Source organism: Podarcis bocagei, assembly GCF_964188305.1.
Source record: "Podarcis bocagei genome assembly, chromosome: 15".
Classification (NCBI taxonomy): domain Eukaryota; kingdom Metazoa; phylum Chordata; class Lepidosauria; order Squamata; family Lacertidae; genus Podarcis; species Podarcis bocagei.
In genome coordinates this window covers 29,201,773-29,228,153 of record NC_138141.1, presented here as the reverse complement: position 1 = coordinate 29,228,153, position 26,381 = coordinate 29,201,773, and the positions used below count along the sequence as shown (strand labels likewise).

At 43.8% G+C, this 26,381-nt stretch overlaps 1 protein-coding gene and 4 long non-coding RNA genes across 10 annotated transcripts in view; 3 read left to right on the top strand and 2 right to left on the bottom strand.

Moving 5' to 3' along the window:
• ARHGAP32 (Rho GTPase activating protein 32) overlaps positions 1-13,288 on the bottom strand; it is a 212,137-nt gene extending 198,849 nt beyond the window's left edge. For 2 of the 5 annotated variants that reach the window (XM_081172436.1, XM_081172434.1), the window contains exon 1: positions 12,854-13,287. In XM_081172436.1, coding sequence (XP_081028562.1) covers positions 12,854-13,074 — 221 coding nt within the window. In that variant the 5' untranslated portion in view covers positions 13,075-13,287. Of the gene's footprint in view, positions 1-7,156; positions 7,175-12,853 lie in introns of those variants that run through there. The other 3 variants (XM_081172433.1, XM_081172438.1, XM_081172439.1) reach the window with 3 other exon arrangements.
• Positions 1-26,381, top strand: part of LOC308574686 — a 306,109-nt gene that overhangs the window by 182,112 nt on the left and 97,616 nt on the right. The gene's annotated exons all lie outside the window — the stretch shown is intronic.
• The window catches only part of LOC308574708, a 43,471-nt gene continuing 29,699 nt past the window's right edge, over positions 12,610-26,381 (top strand). Inside the window, exon 1 of the long non-coding RNA XR_014002559.1 lies at positions 12,610-12,682. This is a non-coding gene — a long non-coding RNA (uncharacterized lncRNA). The remainder of the gene's footprint in view (positions 12,683-26,381) is intronic.
• LOC308574691 lies at positions 17,604-23,649 on the top strand. Its single transcript, XR_014002540.1, has 2 exons — positions 17,604-21,622; positions 22,016-23,649. It is a non-coding gene; the product is annotated as an uncharacterized lncRNA (long non-coding RNA).
• On the bottom strand, positions 21,321-26,375 carry LOC308574697. Of its 2 annotated transcripts, none has more exons than XR_014002547.1 (2): positions 25,723-26,375; positions 21,321-23,160 (listed from the first exon to the last, which is right to left on the bottom strand). It is a non-coding gene; the product is annotated as an uncharacterized lncRNA (long non-coding RNA). The 2 variants fall into 2 exon arrangements; XR_014002548.1 differs by lacking the exon at positions 25,723-26,375 and adding an exon at positions 24,124-25,716.

The window sequence follows — 26,381 nt, the reverse complement described above, 5'->3', positions numbered from 1 at the left end:
TGGGAAAGTTGTACATCTCCAAGTTTGTGTTCCCTAGCTCTAAAGTGAGGTTTTATGATTAAGAATATTGACACAGCTTCCCACCCATTGAAAACCGTTAACAGACACAAAAATTATCTGCCTTAGACTCAACAGCTGGTCTTGAGTTTATCTCTCAACCTCCATGTTCCTTGCCAGTAAAATAGGAGTATTAATTGGTTGCCTTTGAGCAGGTCTTTCTACACTTTTGCTGGTCATGGGAGAGGGAGGGGAGAGAGAGAGAGAGAGAGAGTTTGTAGATAGAATCCATGAATCCATAGTAACTCTGATCTGAACTGGTCACTCTAGTGTATGGAATAGGTAACTGGCTCCATCCTTTGTGCCACCATTTTGCATCTTACTTTGGTTGATATATCTGTGCTCCAGTAAAAACAGAAAGGAGATCATTCATTTCTGAGGTCTGTTCATCTCCGATATCACTTGACACAGCAACTCTTGCTTAGAACATTTCACCTAATCATGAACACTCTTGAAAAACAATGCACAATTGTTTTATGAAAGGCAACAGTGATCAAATTCAATCCTAACTGCTACTGAAACAGTCATCAGCTAGTGTACATTCCAAATCAGACGATAAGTACTACAGAAATGCACAGTGCAAAAGCTAAGACACTTGCATAAACAGTGATTCACACTGGGCTTTGTGTGTTTTGTTTGATACCGAAGAGAAAATACAAGAATGAACAAAGAACTCATTACTTCTTTCCCTGCTGTTTTTCAACATGTGTCAATACTAAAGGGCTTCATCTTAGAAAAAATAGCAACATTCCTGCAGAAGGTCAAATATGGAATGATGGGCAAAAATTAATCTTATTAAAATGCCCCTTACTCTTTCAAAACAAAAGTACTTCCACAACCTGGGCTCCATTACAGAGGCCTTTTCCCAGTCAATCAGATCTCCTTCGGCAACAGAGCACAATGTAAGGTTTTGGATAAGCAAAGTGAGTAGGGGGCAGGAGTCTATCACACAGTCCTGGTCCCTAACTTGCTTCCAGTGTTAAAAACTCTCATATATATGTGTGTGTTGTTGTTTAGTCGTTTAGTCGTGTCCGACTCTTCGTGACCCCATGGACCAGAGCACACCAGGCACTCCTGTCTTCCACTGCCTCTCGCAGTTTGAGATAGATATATATATATATATATATATATATATATATATATATATATATATATATATATATGAGAGAGGCACCAAGTGGCTCCTTAAACCAAGGTTATAGTTGCTAAAACGGAATGTCTAGTTTGCCCTTTTGGGGCAAGGGGGCTCTAGAGTCTTATTTTTTCACATGACCAAATATGTCAAGAAAAACATTTCTCAATCTAAGCACAGGTCCTCAAAGGACTTCAGAAATCTGAAGAAACCTTTTTATTGAAAACACCCTGTACTTTGGAGTGTGAGAATGTTGTTTATTAAAGGGGCATTCATTTTGTCCAAGTAAGTTTATGCCATTAACAGTTTTTAATAAGGACATTAAAACAGGAATATGCAAAGAGATGGAAAGGATGATCTCTTGTCTCCTGGCAGTTATTCCGATTCTTCAAACAATACATTCTTCAGATGCACAGCCACTAAGATTCAAAGGTCACTGGAGTCTTTGTATCCAGTTGTATGGTAGTTAACAAACAAACTTTTGTTCTTCTTTTTCTCAATGGAATAAGTTGCAGCCACAATAATTGAGTTCTGCATTCAAGGCTTGCATATGCATAATTTAGCTACAGGACTCTGGATCCCATTTATACTTAACAGAGTCACCTATTATAAATGAATCTCTTATATTTTACATGCACATGAATGAGAAAAAGAACCCAGTGTGGATTCTCCCTTGCATCAAAGAAGTTCCTTCAGATTATTTGTTCTCTATTTTTAATGCACTATATTCTTCTACTCTTTAAATTAGAACTGGCAACTCTACCAGGATTTAACTATTGTCTGTAATAATCAAGAAAGTGATTAATTCTTTTTGGATGAATTCATTCCCATTATGTAAATAATATAAACATAAAGCAAAGAATATCAGAGAGAACAGCAGCCAAGTATGCAACAAGCTGCTACAGTGCAACTGCATAGCTGATTTCAGATATTGGTGGTAATATCTGTAAAGTACAAAATATATTTTCTAATGATATACAGCAGACAATTGTACTCCAATTAATTCAGACACTCTAAGCAGGACATGGACCCAATAAAAAGTGGGGAGGGGAATGTAATTGTTTCAGATCTATATTGGTTGACTACACAATGGAACAAATCAAGAGAAATCACACATTTCACAAAATAAAATGGGGTGGGGGCATAAATGCAACTGCTTCAAAGCCATGGTATATTCCAGGCATAGGCAAACTTGGCCCTCCAGATGTTTTGGGACTACCACTGGTCCTGTTAGCTAGGGATCATGGGAATTGTGTCCCAAAACATCTGGAGGGCCGAGTTTGCCTATACATGATATATTCTCTCTAGTGATTGTATCCAGAAGTCTAAAGCTCAAAATCAGCTGAGGTGGCCAATGGAGGCTAAGATCAACAGAAAGGACTCTCTCAGGTGTGCTTGAAGGAAGAGGAAGTAAATGGAAGGATCACTGATCTCCAAGGACAAAGATGTGGAAGAAGCTGCATGCACTCTTATATTGTTTCCACCCTTCTCCAAAATAGGAACTGTTGAGGGGTCAGGCTTATAGCTCAACTTGATACCTATCTACCTTAAAATACACAGCTCTTCCAGGCAATATTAATTTCATCCTAGAGTACAAAAAGAACATACTAAAGTGCTCTCAGAACTTACACCTTATTTGAGAAATCCTGAAGAACAGGTGAGGAGCCACAGAATTGGGAAAGGCTAAATTTCCCGTGCTTCAAAAAAGTGAAACGGGGAATCTGGGAAACACCATAATTCAACAAAATAGTGATGTGTATTGGGAGGTCGGAAGAACCTTAATTTACAATACAAAATTGCCAACAATATGCAGAGATTATTATAATTTATTAAGTGGTTTCTGTGTGCACTGAGCTTCACACACCCTAAGAAAGGTCAAAATAATCTCCCTTTTCACAGATGTAGAGCTGAAGCTGATGATTATTTGCCATCCAGAGCATTCATCGAAGTTTTACAATGTGAACCAAAGGCTTTCTGGTTCACAGGTGTGAGAGGAGTCTGTCTGCCTTTAATTCTTACTGGCCCACCTTACATGAATCATATAAAGTTGCAGGTTTCTTTCCTACCCTGTATTCATTCTTCAGTCCAATCTTTAGTTCACAAGTAACAATTAATTACACTCTTGCAAGAAAACTGGCATTGCGGCAATTTTAAGATTCCAGAATGCTTTCTTAGTTCTCCAAAACCTACTGCAACTAAAACAGAACACTTTTAACACAAGCAGGGGAACCTTAAGTGTATTTTCTCTGAAGTCCACTAAGCTCAAAAGATACGGTACTTATTTACTAGTAAACACAGTTAAAATTGCAACCTATGACTTCAATATCCTAATCACACATGCTGGACTGTAAATCCCACTAACCGCCACAGGAGTACTAAATTTTCACATTTATATCTTGCACACTCTCCCCTTTAGAGCTCCATTAGTGCCATAAGATAGGATCAAGCTGTACCTGTGGTATCCTTTTCCCAACAAATCCCATGCAAATACAGCAGGGCATAGGGCAGAAAGGTTCAAAGGATTATTTTTTAAGAAAACACACTGTTTCTTCTTTAAGAAGAAAGCCTTGCTTATTTTAAATGAGGATTGCACACAAGGATAAGCCAAGACTCTCTGAAAGTTAAACTAAACCCAGCAGAAGTCTGCCTTTCAGCCACATAGAAGGAAGAGGGAAGAAACCAGTGCCTCACTCAGATTCTTGGAATCCTTCTCATATAACACTAAACTATAGTAAACAGGGCACAGTAACGGCAGGACCTGTTTGCCAAGTTTCTCATACTGGAAAAAAATACAGTGGGTCCACCACTTACATGCTATTTATTTATACTATTGCAACCTGTGAGAGTTACAAGGCCATTGCACAACCCTCCCAGAGCCTGGTAAATAAGTTGGAGGACAAGGACTGCTCCAGACAGGTAGGAATGGTTGGGGGTGGTTCTTGTGGTTCCTGATTTTGCATTATTTTACCTTTGTGCATGGACCCCCAGAGCCCTTGCGTAGGTGGTGGGCCCACTGTATACAAAAAAATCCAATACTGTCATACTGCTTTCTTGAGATTGTAAGTGATCACCAAAAATACTAAAAAAAATCAACATGCCACATTATATTTCTGAACTTTAGCAAAAACTTTGCAAACAAGTCACTTCTGCTGCTTCATAATGTCTCAACAACAAATCTGAGAAAAACAAGCCAACTTCAAATCTTAGTTTATGAAGCTAGTTTGTTTCAATAAACCATAGCTAGGACTAATCAGTTTGCCTGGGTTTGGATACAATGCTAAACTGTGGTTAATCAAAGTGAAAAGCTTATCAGTTAGCTCTGTTGGTTAGGGCATGGTGCTGATAACACCAAGGTTGCAGGTTCTATCCCCATACAGGCCACTTGCATATTCCTGCATTGGCTGAGGTTGAACCAAATGACCCTCAGGGTCCCTTCCAACTCTCCAATTCTATTATCACAGGTGCTTCAATTCTAGAGATGCAACCATGTATCTCACTACAATCATCCACTGAGTTATCCTGGTTTTGTTATGCTATCCAACTACGTAGTTGCAATCTGCACTGAGTTCAGTTCTCTTACATATCTGATTCCATTAACTAATCTGCAACGAAGTTCCACCTTATGTAGAAATAAAAACAGCAACTACTGTACTAGCTCTTGCTTATGCAAAATCCTGGACACTTACTTGTAAATGAACATGAATGGCATTTGACTTAAGCTCAACTTTGCTCAAATAGGACGTCCAAACAAGTGTACAAAGAAGTGCAACTTTAGCCATCATATCTTGCTCAGTATCCTTGCAAGTGCACAGAAACAACAAAAAAATGGTCCCTAGACAAATAATTTGGTGTGCGAAGTCTCAAGAGCCACTCAGTTTTCTAGATGATACTAGGCTGTGTAAAGGCTCTAGTTAATCAAAATGTTTTACTATAGCTTATGTTTGTATGTTTAAGGAGATCAATTACTTTCAAAGAAGAAAATTACTTAAATCAGTCCTTTCTTAATCATTTGAGGCTGCACTCCTACACACATTATCCTGGGGCTTACAACTGAGTAGTCATCCCTAGGACTGTGCTGTAAACCATTCTGATTTAAAATTAATATTGGATTCTAACCATACAGCCTCTCTCTTTGCTTGGGATTGTTGGTACCACATCATAAATCAAACCTTTCCCCTGGGGAAGGTTTGGCCCACGGGTCCCATTTTTAGACCTTCTTTCTACTGATCTATGATTGCTCATCATTTTTTATTTGAATTGCAATCCATAATTCCCTGTATGGCTTTTGCTTCTTTCCTGGTAGAAAGAGTCCTGCTGGTCCTTCCTATTGTTCTGCTGCTGGGATACATTTGGGTGTCAAGAGGATTTAAATTACTGATAGCTTTTAAAAAGCTTTCGAAGAAAAAGCAAATGTGATCTTGCTCAGGACCTCCGAACAAACGTCATGACTTATTTGTTCTCAAGGTTCTATTTACTGCAACCACAACCCTTGGGGCAAAGAACCAAGGAGACACGACATCTGGGGTCCTTGCCCTCTTCACAGTAACTGCAGACCTCAATACAGCATTAGGTAGAGGCACAGAGGCAGCAACAGGGGGTACAGTAGGTACAACTCAGCAACACATCACTCCCATGTTGCCAATACCAAAATGGCATAATCTGTAAACTGTTATTAGATGTATTCTTTTGTTAACCTGATATGTGGGCCTCCAATTAAGAAGCAATTTCTGGTAATGGTTATGAGGATTTGTGTTTATCTCAATTACTGAGCCAATGAACATTTCAAAGACTGACATAATTGGAAAAGAGTTGCTGTTACTCTTACATAACATGAAATGCAGAATTACTTCTACAATGCTAGGAAATGAATGAACTTTTCCTTGATTTTTGGTGTTTAAAGCCAGTATCTGAACTGCGAAATTTAATGGGCATGCAAACTATTCTTGATGGCCACAAACTGCTGCAGAGCCCCAACCCAGATCTCAACACATTCCAGATCAGGGACACTCTGGCTACTTTCTCTTCAAAGGTTTAGCCCTCAGGGGAAGCTCAGAGCAGTTGTTTTTACAGGCATCAATTACAGCCATCCTATCCACTGGGCCACAAGAGCCTGCTGTGACTATGGGCTCTGCCTCTCTATGATTTTGTGTGTAGGAAAAGGTGTGGACTAAATAAGATGCTGTCACTGTAGATTCATTCTATAACCACAGTTTGAAGGTGCCTTCTGTACATGGCTAATGTGGGAGTGTCATCCATATAAAAGTTCACAACTGGTGTATGGCAGCAGAGTTGGCAGAGGTGTTGGTAAGGTTACATTGTCCTTTGTTGCTACAGCTATTCTTTCAACTTTGCTGCTGAGAGTGCACAGGATGATAGCAATGTTATGCATCATTAGCTCTCTCTCTAGGGGTTTTCAGTATAAAGGAATGATAAAATCACTCTGACTATCAATTTATTAAGTAGATTTAAAGGACAGCTTGTGTTAGCTTTGAATGTCAGTTACTAAAACAAGAGGTTTCCATTCAACAACACACATGGAACATGTGCATCTACAATTATTCACAAGCTCGCAAAGCATGAGAATTTCAGAAGAAATCACAAAAGCTATTTCCATTTCAAAATAAAGGCCGAGTATAAGTATTCATTTCTGAAGAGAAAAGGCAACATCATAGCTTTACATAAGAAGAGCCGTGAATGATCAGGCAAAAGGCCCATCTAATCCAGCATCCTGTTCCCATCATGGTCACAAGACCAGAGTGCAGCACCACTCTGCCCATTTGTGATCACCAGCAATAGAGGCATACAACTTCTGATCCTTTTAACAACTATAACAGTAGCCATGATCCAGCAACTATTTAACTAAGTACATACACTAGCTGGAAGGGAGGGCAAGCTGCATAGTAAAGCAGAAAACTATTTTTTTCCAACTCCTGTAACGAACCAGAAGACTGGAAAAAAAAATATTACCTTGTGGTGCAAGGGTCTGAACCTGAAGAACAGCCTACATATAAGCAGCTGTTAGCCTAGCCAGTTTCACTCCTCAGCAAAACTCTAAAAGAAAGAAAAAAACAAGTGTTCTTCAACACTCTGCAGATTGGCAGTGCACCATTCAAACAGGGCCCTGGCTGCTCACCAGCCAACTCTATTTACACAACCAGTTAAGATAATAGGTGTTGTAGTTAAGATCATAGAATCATAAAATTGTAGCACTGGAAGGGACCCCAAGGGTCATCTACTCTGACAAATAAGACAGTTTCCTATGGCGACCATAACCTAGATTTGCCAATCAGAAGGTCGGCAGTTTGAATCCCCGCGATGGGGTGAGCTCCCATTGCTCAGTCCCTGCTCCTGCCAACCTAGCAGTTCAAAAGCAAATCAAAGTGCAAGTAGATAAATAGGTACCGCTCAGGCGGGAAGGTAAACGGCGTTTCCGTGCGCTGCTCTGGTTCACCAGAAGCGGCTTACTCATGCTGGCCACATGACCCGGAAGCTCTACGCCAGCTCCCTCGGCCAATAAAGCAAGATGAGCGCCGCAACCCCAGAGTCCGTCACGACTGGACCTAATGGTCAGAGGTCCCTTTACCTTTAACCTAGATTTAAAGTGCAATTTGGCACCTAGCTTATATATCTGAGCTTCTAAAACTGACTTCAGTGTACAGTGGTACCTCGGGTTATAGAGGCTTTAAGTTACAGACTCTGCTAACCCAGAAATAGTACCTCGGGTTAAGAACTTTGCTTCAGGATGAGAACAGAAATCACGCGGTGGCAGCAGTGGGAGGCCCCATTAGCTAAACTGGTACCTCAGGTTAAGAACAGTTTCAGGTCAAGAACAGACCTCTGGAACAAATTAAGTTCTTAACCCGAGGTACCACTGTACTTTCCCTTCCTATAAATGCTAGAGACAGGGAACTTGCATAGGCTGAAAATATAGTAGGCTATGAGGTTAGGATGAAAGACAGAAACAAACACACACATTGTTGAGCAGTCTTCCAATCAAAACCGGTTTACTGCAGCAGTGAACTGCCACTTAATTCATTTAAACTACTTTGACCAGGAAAAAGTCATATTTCAATACACTTGTGTACATATACCTATGGCACAATAAGAACCAGAATTTGATATCTGCCAAACTAATAAAAACCTGAAGTATACTTGGAATGTTGCAGTTTGTACAGTCAAAAAACACTCAGAATTGAATTTTATTTTTACCTTCAGATTGTTCCAATAGGTTCAAATTAAAAAGCATGTGCCCTATTCAAGCAAATTAAGTAAAGTTCAAAATCTATTTCTATGCTGTTTGCTTAGAATTTTGGTATATTGTTTGCTTAGAATTATGATATATAATTTGCTACTTGCAATAAACTGCTCACTCTCATTGTCTACCATTACTATACATCACTGTGGAAAGCCATTAACTTTAGCAGTTAACTCTTGTGTTGCTTTAGAACCTTTGCAAGTATATTTTACTCCCATTGAAATGAATGTGATGTACTCACACTCCCATAGCACTTAATATTGGTGAGCTTTTTACTTACTATCCCTATTTTTAAGTACTTTCATTGTTAATAACAAATAAGATTTCTGACTAAGTAGTGTTTCAGCAAGGCTGCAATTCTAAACTTATTTAGAAATCCCACTGAAAGCAACCATGGGTTACTTACTTCTGAATGAACATGGTTAATATTTTACTGTAAAAAGGACATAGAGTGGGTACAGAAAGTAAAGCATAAGAGTTAAGTGAATTCTATTCCTTATCTCAAAAGGAATTGTCACATAGCCTTAGCTCCATCCAATGTGTTAATACTTCAGACATTTCCAAAACTGAATCTAACAGGGGGTCCGGTAATTTCAGACATGGGCCAGAGAAAAGCAGTGTAAGACAGAAAACCATAAGATGTTCCACTTCAACTGATGATTAACAATGTAAGAAGAACCCTGCTGGATCAGACCAGTGGCCCATCTAGTCCAGCATCCTGTTCTCACAGTGGCCAACCAGATGCCTGTTGAGTGTATTCAGTTCAATCTCAAGCAAAAGCAAGTATTTGACTACTTATAATACAGAGCATATTGCTCATGAAAAATTGTTTAACATTGAATTGTGGAACTTAAGTGTTTTAGGCTGCAATCCAAACAATTGCTAAAGAGAGACAGAGGTTAACAGTCTGGCAAAGCTACCACTGTATCTGCAGCACTGCAGCACACCGGTCAGGGCAGATCAAGTCCAATGCCATCATTTGACTGGGTTACAGTGAAACCTGAACCAGCTAAGTCCCTCCTACTCACCCAGAATGCCCAGCCTGGAGGTTTTTTTGTAAGCTGCTGCCAGCAGGCATCCCACCAGAAGTATTTCTGCCCATGCAAGTGTTTGGCAGGTGAAACAGGAAGTTCTGTACCAGCAGAGGCTGGAAGGGATTGGGAAAGGACACCTCCACTGAATCCAAACCCACTCCACAGCCCAGGACAAAAGAAGTTTGGACCACAGCCTTACATTTGTATTGTTTATACAGAATCTCTTTCAAGTATTGTTTTTGCATATTTATTATTGTAAATTGCTTAAGGTTGGATGCCTTTGACAGAGTGAACCAAGTTATTAATATAATGTTAATACAATTTACTAACTAAACTACACAGGAAAGATAGCACAGCAAGATGCCTAAATGCCTTCAAGGTTTCTCATAATACACAACTCTTGTCAGCACCAGAGTGACTCAAGAAAAGTACAGCTACACAATCCAAGAAGAAATACAGTGGTACCTCTGGTTATGAACTTAATTCGTTCCAGAGGTCCGTTCTTAACCTGAAACCGTTCTTAACCTGAGGTACCACTTTAGCTAATGGGGCCTCCCGCTGCCGCCACTGGCGCACAATTTCTGTTCTCATTCTGAAGCAAAGTTCTTAACTCAAGGTACTACTTCCAGATTAGCAGAGTCTGTAACCTGAAGTGTTTGTAACTCGAGGTACCACTGTACTAACAAGGAACTCAAAGTCTGTTTGAAAAGTATTATTCACACCACCTGAAAAAGAAAATATCACTCCAACTACCAACTATACAGGAGGTAATAATTAATGTAATTCTAGTGCTGCATTAACATTTTTTTAAAGGTCCCAGGTGCTGGACTCCCAAATGTCTTTCTTCAAAAATAAATGTTTCCCATGGATGATATCTTTTCCTCTCATGTGGGCAGAATTGGCAATAAACTACTTTCTTGGGGGGGGGGAAGCTGAGGAGCCAAAGAAACTTAATCTTTTCTCCCCCAAACAGGTAAAAAGAGGAAGCAATGTCCACATTTGTTTGAAACAAAGAAAAACTTGGCATAACCTAGAATAAATAAAGGTGTGTAGATTAAACACTATGAGAAACAAAACAAAAAGAAAGCCTGTTTAGAAAGCAATGGAACTGTTCGCTGATTCAGTAACAAAACATGCAGATTTCTACTGAAGATTATACTGGGAATCTGAGATTTCTTTATTTTCACCTTCAAAAGAACAAAGGCTATGGAGAGATTCCTAAAGTGAACTGGTTAAGGGCATTTCATTCTAAACACATACTGAGAACACAATGAGAAGCAAATACAAGGAAGGGCACAGGCATGTGTTTTTGCAGTCTCTATCCACTGCGGCACCCACCATCACACACACAATTTGGGAAGTACTTGCTTCCTGTCATAATACAAGCCAAGATCACAATGTGCATGTTTTATGGCTGCCCCTGCACACTCTAGAATAACTTCTCATTCTCTCCCAATCACTGAATCCTGCCTTGTAGGACCTAGAACAACTTCCTTAGCTGCACTTTTAAAAAGATTTCACAGTAATTCCCACAGCAGGCTACTGGCTGGATGTCCTTTTAATTTAAAGCAATGTCTCCTAGTTTGGAGCCTGACAGCTCTCAAGGGGCCCTTGTGAAACCTAAAGCACCCCATAGCAGGAGCATCACTCTCCACAACTCATAAAGAGGTCTGCCCTCAGAAACTAACAGGTCAAGTTTTCATCCACACTCACACCTCCGCAGCTTCTGAGAACACAGTCCAGCACGAATCCACTACAACCCACAAATCCACTACAATCCTCATCCCACTAGCTACGTTATATGAACAGCTCTAGAAAAAAGGAAGTCTTTTGGCAACTTAAAAGACTAACAAATATAGCATTGCATAAACCTTTGTGAACATAATCTTGAATCACATATAAATATAACACACATTTGGTGTGTGGGATATTTCCTCTGGAAACACTTCTAGAAAGGATGTTTAAACACAATCCTAGATATGTCTACTCATTGGGGCTTACCTCCAAGTAAGTGGATACAGGACTGCAATCCTAATTTCACTTGCACCTGGGAGTAGGTCTATGTCTGAGTAGATCTGTATAGGATTATGCTGTCAATGTACCCCTAATAGATTCCCTTAGTATAAGAAACAACTCTGGCCTTCAGGGAAACCCATGGAAGCATCCCAGGTTTCCCCTAACCCAAAACACCCCAATGAAACTGATCCAAGTCAATGGTTCGGGGACAGGAAGGAGAGAAATGGATGCTTTTAGGCATGTGAGAGTGAGGGAGGTTAGGTAGTGGTTAGCAGACTGAACTCCAGGCATACACAGCCAAACCAAACTGCATTTACTGAGTAGGTATGAAAGGCACTTGCTGAATGGCACACAATGGGATTGTACAAATGCAATCTGATGCACCTATTTGGAAGTAAGCTAGATTGAACACTTTAGAACTTCCGAATAAAAACAGTGTCTGGGGTGCATCTGGATCTCCATGTGGAGTTCCATGAGACAGATTATCAACTGGATGCCAGGAACCCCAACTGAGGGGCATTCGGAGAGCAGTCGCTCCCACACCCCCAGGCACAGATCCCGACAGGCTGGCCATCCCAACCCCCAAAAGACTTCCCCCTCTACAGAGATCCTTCAAGCTAAATGCACAGGCGGACCTCCACGGAGCCCGTTAAGCCGGAGGGCAACGTGCACCGAGCTGGAGCTGCCATGCAGGTGCACAGCATCCCAGCTCCACCGCCAAGCTTGTGCACGTTTGCTCGGGAGCAAGCCCCACTTGCACTCAAGGAGGAGCTTGCACCCAAGGCACCCTGTGCGCGCGCACACGCGCACACACACACACACACACACACACACAGGGCTGCATGGCCGGGCAGCCCCACCCTGGGACCCCAGGAACGAGTCTCCCCTTCCCCCGCCCGTGGGAAACACACAGAACGAAGCTAGCCTAGCCCAACCCTGCAATCGCCTCCGCGGTGCAGTTGCACCCCTCGGCCCCACAGCGCGGCGCCCTTCCCGGACACGAGGCCCCACAGAGCCAGATCTGTGGAATCCACCTCCTTGTTCAATTGGGGGGGGGGCGGTTAAAGATGTTTGATTCTTCCAGGGAATGGGGGGCCCTCCCTCCGTCCCTCAGGGAGCGTGCCCCGGATCGCAGCGCTGAACGCCGGTTCGAGCAAAGCTCCTCCAGCGCGTCTGCCTCTCTCTCAGGTAAGCTCCCCCTGGATCGGAGCCCTGCTGCAACAACGGCGGTGCACGCTGCCTGGGGCGCGAGCCTCGCTGGCATGCATGGCGGGTGGGGGTAGCTGCTCTCAGGTGAGCGTGGCCCGGATGGCGGGCCCCCACCCACCTCCCCCACCCCCGGCGTGTAGGCGCGCTTACCTCCTGCTCGCGGGGAGAGCGAGGGGCGGCGGCGCCTCCCAGCCCCTTCCCGCCCACAGCAGCGGCGGCGCTGCCCTTCGCGGCGGCTCCTCTTCCTCCTGCCCGCTCGGCCGCCTCTCGCAGGAGGACCCGGCGGTGGTGGTCTTCCTCCGCCGCCGCCGCCTGCTTCTCCTCTTCAGCGGCCCCGGCGCGTCCTGGGGGCGTCCGCCTGGAGGGGGCATCCCGCGCCGGCCTCGCCTCGCCTCATCCTCCTTCGGGAGACCCCCGACTCCCTACCAGAGGCGGGGAGGGGAGAAAGTAAGGGCCCCCCCGCACACAACAAAAGCCTGAGGCGGGTGGGGGGGAGATGAAGGAAGGGGCGAATTTTTTTTCAAAAAATTAACCGTTTGAGGGGGGGAGGGACGAAGCGCCGCCTCTTTATTTCTGAGGAGAAACGGAATGAAAGCTGAGGTAGGTGGCGGGGGGGGGGGGGATGGAGGCTCCGCTTCCCCTCCGCTGTTCTCCTCAACGCCCCTTCCTCTCTCCTTTCCCGCCGCTGTGTCGGCGCCTTAGCGGAAAAAGCCGGGAGGCCGACTGAGAGAGAGGCCCCGCGCCACGACCACACCGGCTCCCGCACTGGGGAAGGGTCGGCGGCGCCTGCCCGCGAGGGAGAATGAGAGGAGGAGGAGGCGAGGAGCCGCAGCCAGGCAGGCGCAAGGCCCATGCGCGCCGCCCAAGCCACGCCCCCTTCTCTCGCTCGCTCGCTCGGAAGGTGGGGGAGAAAGGGGGCGACGGGAGTTCGAAGTGGGGCGGGGGAAGGGAGAGGAGCTCCTCCTTCTGCGTGGAGCGCCCTGGGGGTGGGAAGATAAGTTCAATGTGCCGTGTTGGGAAGGGGGAGGGCTCGGGGATCGGGTGCGATCCTGTACCTGGGACGGGGGGGGCGGGGGCAGAAGGCGGGTCTCCCTCTCTGGGCGGGATGCGCGAGGTCCCCAGGGGGTTGCGCTCCGATCCCAGCTTGCAAAAGGGGTGGCTGGCTTCGTCTGGCGCTGTTGGTTTTTCTTGCAGCAAGTATAAAAGAAGAAGAAAAAGGAGTGAAATAATATTAGAAGCGTAGAGTTGGAAGGGGCCCTGAAGGTCATCCAGCCCACCCCATTGTAGCATTCGAACCCGGGACCCAAAGTCTCATGCTCTACCGACTGAGTTACTTATGTGATGCTGTCTTAAGTCTTCCTTCTTTGAGAAAAGTCATATGCTTTAAATGTCCGTTTTAATTGTATGGTGTGGATCTTGATTTGGACATACAACAGTGGCAACACATAAATTCCCCATTCCCTTAAATTAGGCACCTGAAATGAAGAAAACCTGGGCCAACCCTGAGTGGGCTTTAGTGACAAATCTGATTGTGAGCTCCAATCAGATCTGGTACTGAAAACCCATCCCAGACTCAGAATGTGTTCAAGGGTACCCAGTTCTCTCATTGTGTTTGTCTTTTACAAGGTGGCTCAGGTTGGCAAATCTTGGGGTTCTGGTAGGTTCTACAAACCCAAAGTGTACCTACCCCAGCTATACCTTCTTAAGCTGGGAATGAGCCCTGCAGGACTTGATGAGGCTTATTTTTGAAGAAGTGTGCATGGGGTTGTGCTGTATTTTATGCTATTATAACAACTAGATAGAAAACATGAGCCCCTCTGCTCACAATCTGAAAATCAGCAACACAGAAAAAGCAACAAAGAGATATTGTGGCACCTTAAAGACTTAACACAAAACTACGGTAGTTCACGAAAGCTTATGGCATAGTAAACGTCGTTACGTTTTTTTGATGCCACAACTTAGACTCTGCTGTGTTTTGTTTTGTTTTGTTTTGTTTGCAACAGACTAACACAAAGACCACTCTGGCTTCCTGCTTTGGGGGGGGGGGGTCATTCACAGTGTGGTACAATACCTTATTTGACCCACAAAGGCTGTGTATACATTATTGGCTTAAAAGGCATCTAGGACTAGATTGTTGGGTTTTTTCCTGCATTTGGACTGAAGCTGGTTTGGGGGAAAATGCATTGGAAAGCAGCATTTCGTAAGGAAGTCCAGAACAGACATCGATTGTGACCAAAGTGTGTACACATGATTAGTTGTGATTCCTGCATTGCAGGGGGGTTGGCCCGGTGACCTTTATGGTTGCGTACGACTCTAGTTCTATGATTCACCACTTCCCAAACCAGAGGTAGGAGGAGCACACTGGCAGTAGAGTATAGGGGAATGTGTACAAAGCCAACGTCACCTGTAAATTTCGAAACATGACACAAAAAGGAGAGGAGAGCTAGAGGGAATGGGTGGGGCTTTGCACAAGGTGGGAAAGAATGAAAGAAAGGAAAAATTGACAGTGTCATCTTGTGTGTGCTAACATGAAAGCAGATCCCACTCTGTGTCTAAATGGGGCTTACTCCCAGAACAATTTGTGTGTGGGAATAAGTCCCATTGAGTTCAGCTCAATTTGCTTCCGAGTAGGCATGGTTAGGAATGCTCTGTAATGCTGAAATCCTATGTGCACTTACTACAGAGTCCGTTCTGGAGGACTAAATGGGACTTCTGGCCTATAGCACTTCAGATTGCAAATGGGAGCTTGCAGGACTGGATGCTTTTACACACACACACACACACACACACACACACACACACACTACATAGAAAGCTGCAGGTCAGGGCTACATAACATGCCAGTTTTCTGTGTACATGGAAGTGGTTTTGTATAAGATGCATTGGAAGTCCAAGGGTCAGTGGAAGCATCCTGCCTAATTATTTTAAAGAGTGGTCCCAGCCTAAGAAGCTGTTGTTGTGCTGGGGCCTCAGTATTTAACTTTTTACTTAGGTTAACAGGAAACAGAAATGCTTTAAAAAATACTTTCACGTTATTTTTATTCTTTTGCAATCAAAAGACTGTACACACCCAAACCCCTTACTACAGCCACCTCCATAAAGCCTCTAATATTTTGCCATGTGGCCACATCCACACAATACATTTAAAGCACATGAAGCACATAAAGCAAATCCTGGGAACCTTGCGACATGGAATGACGGCCTGTGAGCAGCCACTATTCAGTATAACTTGGGAGGGGGTCTCCTATCATATTTGAAGGCCTACATTCTCCTTGAGCAACACTTTCACCCCAGCACAGAAGAGTAATCTGGAGAGGTATAGTCAGGTGGGAAGGAGTCATCGGGCAACCACAGCACATTTATAGCTTGGAAGTGTATGTGGCTTGGCTGAGTCAACGGTGAGTTTCATGCATGGGTGTGTGAGCTGGGCTGAGCATATTGGGCTGTTCCAGTTACTGCAGCCTAAAGCTATTTCTTCACATTGCCTTGCATCATAGTGTTTTCAGTCCTAATATGCAGGATTCAGAAGTTGGTTGGGGCGGGGTGGGGCGTTCAGGATAGTTATTCCTAATTATTTTTATTTCTTTAAATATATATTTTTAAAAACACAAAATTTGAATATGGTGTTGGGGAGATAAAAACAAAATACATAAAATGTAACGTTAAAAGGAAAAAAAATACATTAAATCCACCTGTAAAACCTGCATGAGCAAGCCCAACCATGCCACATGAAAAATATTGGTGGGGTAAAAAGTCTTCAGGAGGCACTTTAAAAAGCAATTTTTTTGTGCCATCATAATTTCCCGGGAGGGGAAATATTATTACGTACATAAATAAGATATTCTAGCACACCTGAGTCACATTCCCTTGTGGACTTGGGACATCGAAAGGTCACTGTGTTTCTGTATAAAAGGAACTCTTCCCCCACAAACTTTGTTGTTGTTGTTGTTGTTGTTATCCATCTGCCTTGAGAGACAATGGAGTGTGCTTCCAGAGGTGAAGTCAAACCACTGCATTAACAGCGCACCAAAGTGACCTCCCTGGGGCATAAGCCTTGTCACTGTGTATGGAGGTTCTAGACTTCCCAGACGACAATATTGCCTCACTAAGATAGTCCATAGGAAAGCAGATAAATACATTTGGCACTAGATTGGCTTCAGGAGTTGCCAGAAGGAGGCATACAAGGCACCATTCAACAGTCTTAGAGACTCCACTCCAGATTTGTGTAGGGTTCACTCCTTAGACTTTTCTTCTCCTGCATCCTGCAAGGCAGCAGAAGTTTAGGATCAGAGTTTTCCTTCTCCTAGATGGCCTATTTTCCCAGGTTGAAGAGCCCCATCACCCCTCAGTTCCCTCTACTTGCAGGAACTGCCTTCTTGACCATTGGACCCATTATTGGCCTCAATCCACTGGAGATTGTCTTTGCATGCAGGGGAAGTCCCTAACTCACCAAGGGTTTGAGACCCATTGGCTACCGTCACCTGGTTTTGCCGGCCAGTTGAAGCTGTTTCCAGGTTGTGGCTGCTGTTGCATGCTGACAGCTTCTAGGAGCCACAGATGAGAGCTGAGTGCAGGGTGGGAACCAAAGGTGGACAAGAAGGAGCACGGCACACCATACACCACACACCCTACAAACACGGCCATTGTAAATATGATCAGTCGGCTTAAGAAAGGATACCTTGACCTTGCCAGGAGCTGCCTACATACTCTTTCCACCTGAGTTGCCCCTTGACTGTAAAAAAAAGCATAAACTAAAATAAGATAGGGGATTTCTATCCCATCATTACCCATTTTGTAAACCCTATTGCAAGCATTCTTAATAATAATAATAATAATAATAATAATAATAATAATAATAATAATAATTTTTATTTATTCCCCGCCCTCCCCAGCCAAGGCCAGGCTCAGGGCGGCTTAAGAAGGCCTGATATGGTAGTTGGATATTACATGTGACTATATGGGAAGTTAAGCTGCCATGTAAAGGATAGCACATTTTAGTGAGAAAACTGGACTATGGCTCAGCAAAATATTTTCCAAGAACAAAGGAATTCTTAGCATTTGAAGACCTTGCAATGCATCCTTTTGAAATTTATTTCCTTTTCCCATTAAATATTTTTAGTGCTGTTCCCCTGCTGAATTACTGGGAGCAGCCTCTGTTCCCAGAATGGTTCTAAATCAACTTGAACTCGACTTAGGTCCTTGCCTTTGCGTCACTGTGAGATCAGCCTTGGATCAATAAGTTGCTGCCTGTGCCTTTCATGAATTATGGAATCATTGATCATAGATAATTCAGTAGTTTTGGTCGCAATTGCAATTAAACATTAATATGTCACAAATCCCTCTTGCACTTGATCGTGCAATTGTAACACTTTAATTGTAAAAGAAAGTTACGCTCTTCTCTCAGATGTTGGGAGAATGCCACTACAGAGACTAACAATGTCTTAAAGATGCTGTACTTAGCAGCTGCTCCTAAGAAACTGACCACCAAAGCATCACCAATCTTTGTTGTGAACAACAGGAAGGAATCAACATTGGTTTTGAATGTTATATTTCACTGACCCAACTGTGACTGCAGCAGTGTTCGAAACTCCCATTGTTCTATGCGCGTTTTGCAATAGGGAATTTCATCAGTGTGAGCAGTTTCTGAGCTCTGGGCACAGTACTGCGCCTAAGATTTCAGATTAAAACTGTAGAGTGGAAGGAAAGGAGGAACTTTTTCTGCCTCCCCACTTCCAGCTACTCTCTGAAGACTGGAGAAGAGACCCTCTTAAGAATATTAGTGGGGTAGGCAAGGGAAGGACTAGACCCTGTGAAAAATGGACACAATAGTTTAGACGCAGTTCATTCATTTTCAGCTTTGTATTCTTGTTATTTAAAAAGTGCACCTGGATATTCTGTTTTTGTGCCAATAAGCTAGGTTTAAGGTGCCATTTAGCTCCTAGCTTTCATATCTCAGTTTCTAACACTGGACTGTAGGGTAGGTACATTTTCATACTGTACAGAATCCTGGAGACACGAATAAGGCAGAGAGCTGAATGTAACCAAAATGCAGAAAAAGCAACCTATGGGGTTTTGGAAATCCTAAACAAACAACTAGGAGGAAGTCCAGCTTACGTCAGTAGGACTTACCTCCAAGTACCTGGTTGCTCCTTGCCCTGATTAGTAGAGCTGTGTGCAGAATGCCTTTCGCATTCTGTTTTATGTTCACCCCAACAAAGCCCACCCCCACTGCTACTCTCCAGCAGCAGACTCTGCAAATAGGTCAGCCATATTTCTGGGGAAGATGTACACAAGGGAGGCTTGTAATAGATGAGTGCTAATCTATTTTTTTGCTGTTCTAACAAAGAGAAATGCTGAATCCAATTCCAGAAAGACTATGTGACCAAGAAAACATTAGAAAAATTAGGAAGGGGTGCATGTGAAACATTTCGAAAAGAGCAGTTCCCTTAAAGCTAACACATTAGGAAATGTGTGTGCAAACATTCATCCTGCACTGTTTCAGAATCCTGTTTTTTGCTCTAGGTAAGGGCAGTGCACTTTCTGATTACACGCTCCACAAGGCCAGTCCTTGAATTCCCAGGCTGGGCCCCTATTTGCCAGCACCAGCCACAGCACTAGGAGGCAGCTGACGGTGATGTGAGACAATGAAGTCAAAGGCTGAGATCCATGACCTTTGCAACTTGACTTTTCTTGACCTGGACCGTCTTGGCAGAGTTTTAAAAAGGCAGCCGAACAAAGCAAAACAAAACTGTAGCCTAGGTTTTTTTTACCTTTCACGTTTGGTCCTGCCTACAGGTTGCTTCTTGTCTTTTCCTATCTATTCTGCAATCAAGAGGCCAGTAGAATCCAAGTCTCACTCTAGGCTGGAAATTAGACATAAGCTGCAATTTGAAGAATGCAATTCCTTCGCATAATGTGATCAGGAAGTAGAGGCCACAAAGTCAGTCTTTCTCTTTCCTCCTCCTCTTCCTTTTTTCTACTATTTCCCATAGTCTCAGGTCACTTTCCCATGTGCAGTTTTGCTGTTTGCGTATGCACAAAATATGAAGAGTTCAGATGGCAATAGCAGTGAAAGCACCCAGCAAGACCGCTGAGTTGATCATACTAAATCCATGAAGTATGAGAGTCTATGTATGAGAAAAGTGGTTGTGGAAAAGTGAGGCAGTTCTGTATCACAGAATTGGGCAGCAGCTTCTGCAACACAGCAACACCATGCTGGAGGGGAGACAGCCACGGCTATTTTGCATCTGTTATTTATGCATGATTGTCATTTGAATTAAAAGTTCAAGAAGCTTAAAGCTATCAAAACTGCCACAGGGCAGGAAAACAATCTCCATCTATTAAATATTAAAACAGCTGGCACTTAAAGCAGGTTTTAAATAACCCAATTCATTCCGGGGACTACCTTAATCAGTAGAGTACTGTACAATAAATGTCTCTATTCTGCCCCCTGCCCCCCGTACCAAATAAATACAGATTTTGTTTGTTTAATGTCTAGACCAGTCATGGGAAGCCCTTTTTCAGTCCAAGGGGCCACTTTCGCCTTTGGGGGCCAAATGCCAGTGGCGGGGAAGGCCAGAGGGAAAAGTTGGGTGGAACCACAGGTGTGACACCCACTTTGTACAGCAGGCTACGTTGCAGCCTTGTGAAATCCACACACATGCACACACCATTCCCTCCAGCCTCCATCCATGCAGGAAAACAGGAAGATCATCCTGTTCCGGCCAGGCAAAAGCACACAAAGAGGGTTCAGAGTAGGGCCAGTGAGGAGTCTAGGCTGAGAAGTGGATGTTGCCAAGTGCAAATCTTGAGGACTGGGTAAGGAGACCTGAAGGGTTCCCCTTCTCTAGCCTTGGAGATAAGGCTCTTAAAAAAGAATTAAAAGGAAATGTTCTTGGAGATACATGGTGAAGGGAAAGGGGGGGGGAGAGGACACCAAGGGTTTAGCTATCCCTACGATGTGTCAGATTAATAACATTTCTAGAAAAGACAATTAGGTTTGTTGACAAAGGAAATGCAATACATAGAACAAGGGGGTGGGGTGGGAGGGAGTCCAATGCTTGAAGCCCAGAACACTCAACTTGGAAATGACTTCAAATTCTTAAGTCAGTGAATGTTCTTTCGTTTTGTTTTTTGCTGTGACTAGGCTCTTGCCCTTTGCAATCCAGAAGGAAAGGTCATTCAGCTTTGCTCACCGCAACTCTGCATCATTGGGGGATGTCAAAGAGCCTATGCACAAGGGGCAGCAAAGAGGAACCTGTCAATCCCATTAGTCCAACAGATCAGCACAGGCAAAGGAACATCACTCACATAAATTGAGTGATTTGTAAGCTCCATCAATAGAGATTTCTTCCCATGCGCATAGCAAGGATCTCCAAAGTGAGTTGTTGATGCATTTTGGGCTATCTTGGAAACATTGAGAGTTGTCTAAACAGCCCCCTTGTTTTGACTTTGCACATGGGAGCAGCTTGCTAGAGCACTCTCATGGCCAAAATATGTTAAGTATCCCAGAGAGGACGAAATATGGGACCTTTGTCAAGTGTATTCGCTGACGATATTTTGGCTTGTCCCCTTTTTTCCCTATGCTCTGTCCTCTAAACTGTTTTTCATGCGTCCACATGGGAGAAAGAAGATTGACAAGGGGCAGCAGGGGGAACTGTCCCAATGGAGCAGTCCTGAAGCTGCTTTTGCATAAGGAGCTGATAATAAGGGCAGAGTGCTTCATGGCCAAGTGCTGAAGACTTGCCATCAGGAATACATATTATTCAAGAGACTGCATTAACTCTGATCACTCTAAAGGAGACTCTTACTTGCTGGGAAAACAAACATGGACCTTCAACCCCCTGCAGATGTTTTACAAAGCCACCAAGTTTTTTTTAAAAAAAACCACACAGCAACAACCTTGTGTTTCCTTACCAGGTAAGTATTTGCTTTTGTGTAAAGTTCCATATCTCAATGATCCTGGAGTCACTCTTGTTTGAGATACCTCTTAGTTTCAGTGCTGCCTTGGTAGCACTCGAGGGTGGGGACGAAAGCAGAATGAGTTAGCTCCACCTGTCATTGGCTCTAGCTTCTCCAGCCATTTGCTCTGGCTCCCCCTACTGTTGACCTCCCTACCAGTCCTAATGAGCACCAGCCACCATTGCAGCCCCAGTCTCCCTACTGACCATCCCTAGTACTAGATTGACCAGATTAAAGTGGGGCAGGGCATGTTTCATATTTTGTTAATAGAAGATGGCATTGTGAGCAGGGACAATTCATCAGGAAGGGATTCAAAAAGCTTCTGTTGATGAATTCTTGTTGTCTCCACAGCTATTAAAAGTGCAAGAGTCCTGATATTCTTAAAAGAAAAAGATCAGTTCACTTTAACAGCAACTCCAGCAAAGACAGGGAAAAACACACACCAAAAAAAGTATACGTGAAATGAAGCATGGCCTTAGTTTGGCTAGTAACCAGCACTCATCTTAAGAGTAATAGGGATTTGCAAGCAGGCAGGGGACCAAAGGTTTTCAGTGGATCAGTTCCCAGTGTTATTTGATGCCACCCTAAAACCCGATCGCCGTGAAGCTCCCTATTCACTCTTATATAATTCAGTGAAATTGATCTCCACTACAGGAGAAGAGAACAGGGTTCACTTTCACAGTGATTGTTATGTGTCTTTATTATTCACAAACAGGCCAAGAGAAACACAAGGGGTGTGTCTGTGTTCGAAGGAGGAAGAGGGTCAGTGTGTGGCTGCAATGCAGCTGGGTGTAACTTAAGAGGTGCTTAAGTCGAACGTTTTGCTTCCTGGTCTGAGCCCTTCCCAGAAACTGTGAGCCAAATCAGTGCATTTATTCCATCCTCAATTTACACCTGTATAACGACAAAAGAGTGTTTGCTGCACTGAAGACATATTATCAGTGCTTTTTTCCTGGGTGGGTACACAGGGGTACGCATACCTCTAAACATTTTGTGAATCCTTGTATTTTTGTCCATTTACTATATTTATTTTTCCAGATTTGAACTATAAAATGGTGATTTTCCTGAGTCAAAATGAGAGTAACCCTAAACGTTTTCTTAGAAAAAAAGCACTGCATATTATAGTTACAATATAGAGGAGGCATCCTTCAAAGGTACACGGCATCAACACACAAGGCACCTTAGCAGAAAATGCCACCGCAACCAAGAGCTAGCCATACAGAAAAGAAAAGAGAAAAGAAGAAAAGAAAACCATAACAAGAACTTCATTCTGCATACATGACCCCTATTTGTCAGAACATTTAAAAATTAACTTGTCTGAAGTTAGTTTGCTGTTGTCCAATACGCCGTCATCTTTTGCTCTTGCACTTTTTATGCCAGCGTTGTTATTCACCTGCTGTTATGTTTAGCCTCAGGATGTTCTTTGGTGCAGAAGCAGGTGTGGACTCATTACTCCTCCTGCAGGTGCTCTGCCATGCTTTTCAGAAGCCATTATCCTGTGAATAGAATTGCAGAGGTGGAGCAGTTGCAGAGCAGGGTCCCTTCTATCACCTTCACTGAAAGCCCACCTCTCCTTCTCCATCAGACTCCTTCTGGCCCTGAATTGTTTCCAATTCAGTTGGTAATTGCAACTCAAAAAAATGTTACCTGAGTTTTCTGTTTTCCTCTTTCTTCCTCGTCCGTTTCCCCTCTCATGCCATGTCTTTAGGTAACGGGCAGCTAACCTTTCTCAGGCCTGTGGCTAATCCTCTAGTCTAGGCCCTCAGGTCAAAGTGGATGCAGTCAAACTATTAATGTGGGTGTGGCTGAAGTGGGATTGTCTTTCAAATGGAGAAAATGATGCAAGAGCCTTTACTTTTAGGCATCCTAGAAAAGTAGCAATATTTAAAAACTTTTCAGGCCTTTAAAAACCTAATGTGGCATGCAGATGTGTGAAACTGAAAGTTTGCTGCTTATCCAAACAGAAATTAAATAAGTTAATGCAATTATATTGTAAGGATGAAAAAACTAAGAAAAAATATTCCCATATGTTTGGTCACTTCTCCGCTCCTGCTACTGGAATTAAAGTTAAAAAATAATAATCTTGATTTCAATAGGACCAAGGCTTCATCAGTATAACCTTTACCCTCTGCTATCCTCTGTCTAGATATATTAATGCACTTGGGAAGTGTACTGTTCACAGTAAAGATAAGTCTGTAGATAGAAATCAAGCTCCAAGCTTTTAAACTGCAGATCTTAATACCAATTGCAGGTTGAAGGTGAGAGAGAAAAAGGAGGCTTAACCTTAGCAGGAAATGCTCTAGAGAAAACCAGTAGCAGGTGTTGTAAGAAAGAACTGAAAGGGTTTGGCAGAAATTTGTGCATTTACCCAGGACTGAGGAAGTCATGTGCTGACTGGCAGAAAAGTACATTGACAAGACAGCAATGCAATGGAAGGAAATGAACAATATTGAAAGAACCTTATAGGCCAAGGCCGAGCCGGGGGAAGAGTTAGGAGCTCCCTGTGGGAGCAGGGTGGGAGCTTAAGGTCCTGAGTTTTGTGAGTCACTGTGACAATACAAAGATTGCTGTAAAGCCAAGCCGGTCAGTAATACACAAGAGACATGCCCTTCAGCATTTTTTAGGAAGAAAACTTCAAGGTGCTTCTGCTCCGTAGAGAAGTTGGCATTCCTCAATACAAGGCCGAAGATGTACACAGTGCAAAGCACTAGCATTTAGAAGAGAAAGGCAGGCAATTACTGGGAAGATTAAGAAAAATCCCAGTCTGATTCTTTTGGCAAGACTGCTGAATCATCACAACTTTATGGGCCAATTCAGTCTCTGCATTGACTTTCACTGGCACAGCCTGTTGACAATAAGGCAAAACTAATTAGCCTGAAGATGTTTAACTCACAGTGAACACCAGCTTGTCTGATGAGCTTCAACTACGGAGTCCATCACCACATTTACATCCCATGTTTCCAAGGTTCTCCTCCTCCCCGTTTTGTCCTCACAACAGCTTTGTGAGGCAGGCAAGGCTAAGGAACAGTGACTGGCCCAAGGTCTCCCAGTGATTTGAAGCCTGGCCTCCAGATCCTAGCCCAGCACTCTAACCATTGCACCACATGGACTCATCGTAAACTGGATGGTTTCCAGTCAGCTGATCCCACTAGACTGTCATTGCATAGCCTCTGCAAACTCCACACATGTCGAGGGCAAGCTGCTAATAAATAAAAGGTAAAGGTAAAGGGACCCCTCACCATTAGGTCCAGTTGTGACCGACTCTGGGGTTGTGGCGCTCATCTCACTTTATTGGCCAAGGGAGCCGGCGTACAGCTTCTGGGTCATGTGGCCAGCATGACTAAGCCGCTTCTGGCGAACCAGAGCAGCGCACAGAAACGCCGTTTACCTTCCCGCCGGAGTGGTACCTATTTATCTACTTGCACTTTGACGTGCTTTCGAACTGCTAGGTTGGCAGGAGTAGGGACGGAGCAATGGGAGCTCACCCTCTCGCAGGGATTCGAACCGCCAACCTTCTGATCGGCAAGTCCTAGGCTCTGTGGTTTAACCCACAGCGCCACCCGTGTCCTGGGTGCAAATTCCCACTCAGCCATGAAACTCTCTGGGTTATTATGGGGCTTGTCAAGGAGAGGCTGTAGCTCAGTGAGCCGTGCAGCTGGCCCAGCCGTGCCCCTACCTGTCCCACACATTGTGGACAAGGTTTTGTGGAAAGCAGCCTTGTGGACCAAATTGCCAGGATTGTTTTGGCTCAGTGCTCAGATGTTCACCACCACTGCTATACACAATGAAGCTTGTTAAGTCATGACATATTCTTCTGATAGGAGAGCAGGAGAACTGTGCGGCATTGATTGGACAGGCGCAGGGAGATATATATTTTTTGCACTGCCGTTTCTGAGTAGAAGCAGTCTATTGGAGTCATAATTTCAGCAACAGTTGTTTAAATCACATCAATTATTTTTTTGTGTGTGTGTGTGAGAGAGAGAGAGAGAGAGAGAGAGAGAGAAAGAGAAAGAGAATGGGAGAGATCAACAATTAAGGCACTGTTGTGAACTACTGACCTGCAATTCTTGGTCTGCAGAATCACTGAGATCCTAACAGAGTGAGCCCCGTAGGCAATACAGTATTAGGAATTCAGGGCTGTCCTGGAGAAACACTCCCTGCCATCTGTTCTGCAGGGTCCAGCAAGCTCCCTATTTTGCCGAAGAACATCACAAATTGCTTTCTGATATGAAGCCAATGATCTTAGGAGCTTAAATAGGTGCTTCAGCCATGTGCATACAACTGCATGAGGGAATAACCAAGAAAAGGAAAACCTGATGAGAAGCCAGGCAATGGCAGGAGATCACACTGCTAAAATGGAGATTAGCATCTGATGCAATGAATGTTCCAAGAGCCAGAATCTAAGCAGTCCATGCGCACGTACTTTGGGTAGGCAATTTCCACAGCTGAGGCAGGGAGCTAAAGATAAACGAAGTGGACGGCAAACACTTCTCCCCTTCCAGTGGTCTTCTTTCCTTTGTCCTTGCCTCCTATTTCCCAGTGGGGTCGTGCAGTGCCCCGCTGCCTGGCAGTTCTTTGTTCTGGAATCCTAGCCGTTCTGCTCTCTCCGCTTCCAAGCCTTGCTGTTTCACCACATTGACGACTGCAGGAGCCCCCATGGGAGGCTGATATATGTGGCATCCAGAATGTAAAAGGATGCTGTTTTCCAAGCAAGTCA